The sequence below is a fragment of the Etheostoma cragini genome, chromosome 20 (genome assembly GCF_013103735.1).
Source record: "Etheostoma cragini isolate CJK2018 chromosome 20, CSU_Ecrag_1.0, whole genome shotgun sequence".
In the NCBI taxonomy this organism is placed as follows: domain Eukaryota; kingdom Metazoa; phylum Chordata; class Actinopteri; order Perciformes; family Percidae; genus Etheostoma; species Etheostoma cragini.
In genome coordinates, this window is record NC_048426.1 from 5,781,411 (window position 1) to 5,788,057 (window position 6,647).

The 6,647-nt window shown below is 39.9% G+C and overlaps 1 protein-coding gene across 5 annotated transcripts in view; it reads right to left on the reverse strand.

Annotated features, from left to right (window-relative positions):
* The window catches only part of pacs2 (phosphofurin acidic cluster sorting protein 2), a 64,135-nt gene that overhangs the window by 14,769 nt on the left and 42,719 nt on the right, over window positions 1-6,647 (reverse strand). For 4 of the 5 annotated variants that reach the window (XM_034857579.1, XM_034857577.1, XM_034857578.1 and 1 more), the window contains exons 7-13: window positions 6,174-6,254; window positions 5,209-5,268; window positions 4,720-4,874; window positions 3,061-3,151; window positions 1,735-1,806; window positions 1,200-1,324; window positions 391-523 (exon numbers count right to left, since the gene is read on the reverse strand). In XM_034857579.1, coding sequence (XP_034713470.1) covers window positions 391-523; window positions 1,200-1,324; window positions 1,735-1,806; window positions 3,061-3,151; window positions 4,720-4,874; window positions 5,209-5,268; window positions 6,174-6,254 — 717 coding nt within the window. The remainder of the gene's footprint in view (window positions 1-390; window positions 524-1,199; window positions 1,325-1,734; window positions 1,807-3,060; window positions 3,152-4,719; window positions 4,875-5,208; window positions 5,269-6,173; window positions 6,255-6,647) is intronic. The other variant, XM_034857576.1, reaches the window with a different exon arrangement.

Below are 6,647 nucleotides of genomic sequence, written 5' to 3' on the forward strand. Positions count from 1 at the left end.
CAGGAAATGAGGAAGGGGGCAAACACTTTTTCACACCACTGTAATAAAACATGATATTTTATAAACTTCATGTGTTTTGTGTGCAAAAATCTTAACTTGTAAAGTAACTAATAACTAAAGCTGTCAGATGAATGCGGTGGAGTAAAAAGAACAATATTTTTTCTTTCTAAAGTGTAGCAGAGTAGAAGTAGAAAGTGGCATGAAAAGAAAAGACTCAAGTAAAGTACAAGTACCTTAAATGTGTAGTTGAAAAGACAGTTAGACAGTTGTTCACTTACAAATCCTCCTCGAAAATCATCTAAACTATTACATTTCACTACTGATAAAATCCATTCCACAGAAAGAACTGAGTGCGGTGTCCATGGGTCGTCCTGCAGTTGTCCCTCCTACCTGTAGGTGGCAGCGGGTGTCCAGGGACCGCTCGTTGTCCAGGCTGTTGGCCCTCTCGTTCTGCGGCCTGCTGGGCTGGCGCTCCTTCAGCGACGTGCTCCGGCCTCGCCTCCCTGCCAACTTGGGTTCTTGCCTGAAAACAAAAAACAGTAGAGCATGAGAGGTGGAGGACTGGCGTGCCAGAAGCAGAGGCAGCAATGTAATCGTCAACGACACGAAGCATAAACCCTGTTCCAATCTGTAGGAGATGATTACAGAAAGGCACACATCCACTAATATGGATTCAAATCCAAAACCTGATTCACTACAGTTCCCTTTTACAAGACATCTGATGATACATCTGGCATGCTAGATAAAGATAAGGCATAAAGATTTTAGCCAGCTCTAAAAGCTATCCTCCAGACGTGCATTAGTGCTTTAACCCTCTGTGGACAACAGACACAAAAAGCAATAGTAAAAAAAATATTTATTTACAATTTTTTCATATTTTTCACTACTTTTGTGATGTCTTTGGTGAATAAAATTGAATGCACCAAAACAATTTGTGCATGTGGGTAAAGTTGATGCTTCAAAAAGTAACCATCAACTTTTCAGCTTTAGGGCCAAATTACCTCTTCACATATTGCTCTAGGACAAACCCTTTACAGAAAGCTGAGTTAGTTCTCAACATTCTGATATGAAACTCCAGGTTCTATGCAGGTACGCTTAAAAGGAGAATTAAAGAAGATGTTAAAAAAAAAAAATCAAGGAAATGCCCTTTGCCCTCCGAGGGTTAAAGAAGTGGATTTTTGTTGTTGATGTAACTCTACCTGTTGGATGAAATGATCAGAGACTCTGTCTTGGTCATTTTGCCACTCGGTGGCAGTCTCTCTAGAAACGTGTCCATGTTGTCCATCTCCAGCTCTGTGGTCGGAGTCACCGCCTCCGGCTGCTCCTGAGAGGACACAGAATGAGAGAGCAAAAAACGGGGTTTATGAGTAATTAGTCAGAGCTGACAAAGATGCATTATGAAATTTTCTTTTCAAAACAACACTTTTTCACACCTTGAATGTCTCGACTGTGCCAGAGGATTTAAGTTGCTTTCCATTAGGATTTACTAAATGAGTCTCTTCTTCCAGTGGTATTATAGCTATAGAGACTTTACACTCACATTGGACCCTAAGTTAACAATTACATTGTGTTTGGACTGCAACAATGTAACTTAACCATGGTAATGACACACTTTTGTATAGACTATGTCCTCTCTGATTAAGTGTAGGAAAAAATTGGGAAAATGACAATGCATTGCAAAAGCTTACCTACGTTGCATTTTTCAAATCAATTGCATTTTCACATCATACTCACAAAGGAGATGTTATCAGACACGCTGTCATCTGGAAATTTGACCCCAGCGCACTTGGTTTTATCTGGGTCAAGCTGGAATGAGATGGTGAGAAGAATAATAAACCCAGGGCCTTTCATTTCACACAAAGCACCGTTTTAGTAAACACCTCGAGGTGGATTCTTGGTTCAATAGAAGCCCTACAGTTTCACAAACAAACTGGTGATCACGTTATAACTGGTTTAAAAGTGCGGACTGATGGGAAAATCTGAGTGTTACTGCTCTTGTACTCCAGTAAAAGATGCCATTGAGCAGGATAATTGAAGCCTTTCTGCTCTGGTGGATTTGTTCCTTGGCTATCAGTGCAGTTCAGCGGTGACGCGGGTCGGCCTCCAGCTGTTTCACCGAGGTGACACTAACCCACTTTATTAAGGTTAATGTAGAGAAGGGGTTTTCAACATTTTTTAGATGGATCAGGGACCCCCTACTACATATATTGTATAAAATCGAGTTGCAATAATGTGTAAGGCGACCCAAGCCTTTATGCGTACCTGTTTTGTGGGCACAGAATAGGTTTGCACAATTTGGGGGAAAAATATGAATCACGATTCTTTAGCTTAGAATTGATATCAGGATTCTCTGCCAGGACTATTTTTCTCACCAATTGTAATGTTTACTGCACACATGAACCATGAAAAAACAAAACTAATTGGCAGTACCAAACATAGATTTCTTCTTGGCATCTATATCACATTGCACATCATCACAAGCTTGTGCACATAGAGGCTTCAATGAAGCAAATGGAGGGCATTTAAAATCTATTTTTTACAGTCTGTTTAAAACTCACAGAAGAAAGTAGTAGAGTTTGGAATGCATTCGGCTAAGAAGATTAAATGAGAATCAAAGTTATTAAAAAAGAAAAAGAAATTATTTAACAATTAAATCGTGTACAGGGTGAATCGAGATCACGATTCATGCAGGCCTACCATAGAATACCAAGCTATTAAAATAATATGAAATCATGTTTTAATGTTACACACACATGTGGCACAGGTAGTAATCTTTGGGATGAACTGTATTTGTGGATGGCTACTTTAGAGACTACCTCACCTATTGGCCAGTAAGAACATCATTAATGAGTTTTTTTCACAAATGCTGAATTATATCAGCCAATAATATGTTGGATTCATATTAAGACATTTTATTGATTGAAAAAAAACGTTCTGATGTAGAAGAAGCAGGGGTTTGAGGTGGCCATGTGATTAGAAGCACAAGCTAAAAAAATGTTGATGTCATTTCATGTATCAAGACGCATGTTTTATACACTGTTGCAGTGACATTTGTCTCACCGGGCTCGGAGGCTCCCTGTGGCTCCGGACGCTGTGGATGCTGCCGATCTCAGTTTGAGAGCTGGAGAGGGAGAGACCCTCGAAATATGGCCTGAAACACAAGAATCCATCTAGCTGAGACAAATCCCTTTGTCTTAACATGACTATCGACTGTGATTGAGAGATATGAGGAGTGTCCTCTGGGCCAGTGGCTCGGTACACAGCACATTAGGCTATTTTAAGAGCAGCAACAATTTAAGTTAAGTGACATGTACGGTCAGAGACGGCACCCTAAAAAGGGTTTCATGCTCATAGCGCTCAGCGCCATTGGTGCAGTGTAGACAGCGATATTACACAACTGCGTGGTAATGATAGTTGCCAGGGAAAAGAAAACATTCTGTAGATCATACATCCTGTTTGGTATCTAATTGTTCTCCATCTGTCTTCTTGTTTTGAGAACAGAACATGACAAATGGCACTCCTGCTACCTAAGAAGAGACAGAAATTGACATTACTGTTTAATAATGTATAGTGACAGGGAAGGAACATTCAGGGCTGAAGCCCCAGAAGCCACCCCTTCACACCGCCCCCGACGCTGAGCAGCTTCAAGATCTTCAAACAAGGCGGACTGGGTCTCACAGACTGAAGACAAGAAGTCTGTCCTTGGAGCCGCTTTGACTGCAATCAGTATGAACCGTCACTGTCTGCCAGCTGGGAGTTGCGCATGCGTCACTTTGCGACAAGTAGCACATAAGATGCTAACGAGAGACTTCTGGTATGTCAATACAGTAAAAATTGACCTACTTAACGAAGTTGGTTCAATGCTGGCTGCTAACTTGTTAGCATCAAACACAACAAAGGCTGTCAGTTGAATGGAATTTTGAGCTAACGTTAGCAACCAAACTGTCATAGATAGCTAAACAGTTTTTGAAATGACAGCTAGCTTAGCTACAAGCTAGCAATCAAACACATAAAAGGCTGTCAGTTGAATGGCGTTTTGAGCTAACATTAGCAATCAAACAATCATAGCCAGATAGCTACAATGTTTTTGAAATGATTTACATCTTCTGTTATTGTTTGTAATGAGAAAAGTTTTTTAATTCATGGAGTTTACAAATGTCAGTATGACGTGTTATGCCGTAAACCGTTTACATCTAAGTATGCACAACTCAACTCTGCACTTGCCTCACATTGGGCAGTGACATGAACATAAAGGAGCATGAAATCAAGCAAGTAAGGATGTATAAGCCTCAGCTGTATGCAATACAAAACTGCTGGAATATTCTTATGTTTATGATTACATGTTTTAATGACTTAATTAACTTAAAGTTGTGTCTGTTTCCGACCCTGCAGAGAATGAAAGCCCTGAATATATGCATTTTTGAAAAAGTGACATTAAAATGTCATTGCAATAATACATTAGCACAAAATATTAGGTACGTACAGCTTTAATAACAAGGCTGTATATATCGTTAATCAGCAGTTGGTAGTTTCAGCCTCAGTGTATTCTGCAGGGTTTAAGAAAGGACATGGACATTGGAGTATCAGTGTAACAATCTAATTCAGCATTTAACCTTTATCATCATCAATATCTGGCCTGCAACACCCAATGTACAGTAAGCCAAGTGTTTCACAAATAAACACACACATTCTCAATACTGCTGCTGGGAAACAACTCACTTGAGTTTGGGTTTTGGCGTGCTGAGGACGCTGTCGTCGTCGTCTAGCTCCGGGCCGCTGTCACTCGGGTTCTCAAACTCTACGCTGTCCAGGTCCAGGTCCTCCTCCTCCACCTCAGGGGGCGGCTCTGCAGGGTCCTGCTCAGAGTCTAGCACCTTTATTCACGCACACAGACACACACAATACGATGATACATTCTGGATAGTGCAAATGTGAGAAACCAAACAGTATAGAAAACTGAAGAATATCAATTTAAAGGAAACATATCAAATTAAAGTGAAAGTGAATATGAGTGTCTTTTATAAAGTGACCAGTGCTGATCCTGATGGAGTCGGGGGCGGGGGTTAATAGTTTATAGTAGATAGATAGATAGATAGATAGATAGATAGATAGATAGATAGATAGATAGATAGATATTTATTATTTATTTATTATATAGATATAGGAGAAAACTAAACTGCCAGAGCAAAACAAGACAGAAACACTCACCTCATCTGAAACTCGGAACCGCTTCAGAAGAGCCACCACACGCTGCTTAAAGTTCTGCTGCTAAAATACAGGAGAACAAACACACAATCACAAGTCAGCCTGGGCCCTGCAGTATGTAGGATTTACTACAGTACCCATCAGCCATCCAACACAGTGAAAACAGATACAGCCGCTGAGCTCCTGCATTTCAGTCATTTTACCGGCAGTAGATGCATTTGCAGTGTTGCCTGGGTATTGATTTCCCTTCGTGTGCTCATGTAAATCAATAATCAAGCAACATCATGCCTCATATCTGCTTTCTGGGGGCTTTTATCTCCTGCTTCTGCATACTGATACAACTATATCACCCACAAGCAAAAACATATCACAACTGTCTAGTTATAGCTCATTGAAAGGTGTGTCTTTGTATGAATACTGTATTCTTTAGCAATAAAATTAAGCAAAAGAACACACTGTCTGCTGATCTGAAAGAGAAGTCTTGATCCCCGTCCCCTGTCCTACAACAGGAAAGCTTACGCCAGGTGGGTTTGCATGTGCTGAAAGCATTACATTCTTACTAAATCAACACTAAATAACTGATATTTAGCTCACAACTGGTGCATTATATTATTTAATATCATACCTTTTCCTGTAACAAAGGCTGGACGCCAAAATGTAACGTGATGGTTTTAATTTTATTTTTGTTGAATGTTCCGAATTTGCCTTTTTTCAAAAGGCTTTGGATATTTTTCCTGGTGCTGACTGGATTTGTTAATGCGCCTTTACCAAAGGGCACCGCCTTGTTTTCACACAGACAAATGATTTAGGTGAATCAATGGTGTGTAAAAAAAAAAAAGGATTCTAGGGAAAGAATCATATTAAGAATTAAGAATTTAAAAATGTGCGCAACAAAATCACAATACTTTCACCACTTGTGGGCAGAGAAGCTCTAACTTTCTTCTCTATAGTTTAGCCTGGCTTCTTACTCTGGTGATGGAGGGGGTCCTTACAATCGACCTCCTCTGCTTCTTTGGCTTTCTCACATCGTACTCGTCATCCTCCAGATCCTGGAATCAACACACAAGGAAGTTAAAATACAGCCTTTCATATAACAGACAACGTGGAATCTGCTCAAGTATATCTACTCAAGTACTGTACTTAAGTACAAGTTTGAGGAACTCTTTACTTGAGTCTTTTCTTTTCATGCCACTTTCTGCTTCTACTCCGCCACATCTCAGAGAGAAATGTTATACTTGTTATGACAGCTTTAGTTACTAGTGTCATGGAAAATCAGATACAGTGGCTTTAATAAGTTTACACACCCGTGCTAAAGTTGATAAAAAAGAGGAATAAAACAATTATTTACAATACATTTTTCATTCACAAAGCAAATTGACCTTAAAAGGTTGGATTTTCCTTTTTTTTTTATTAAGTCATTAAGGGTGTGATAGGGGGGGGGG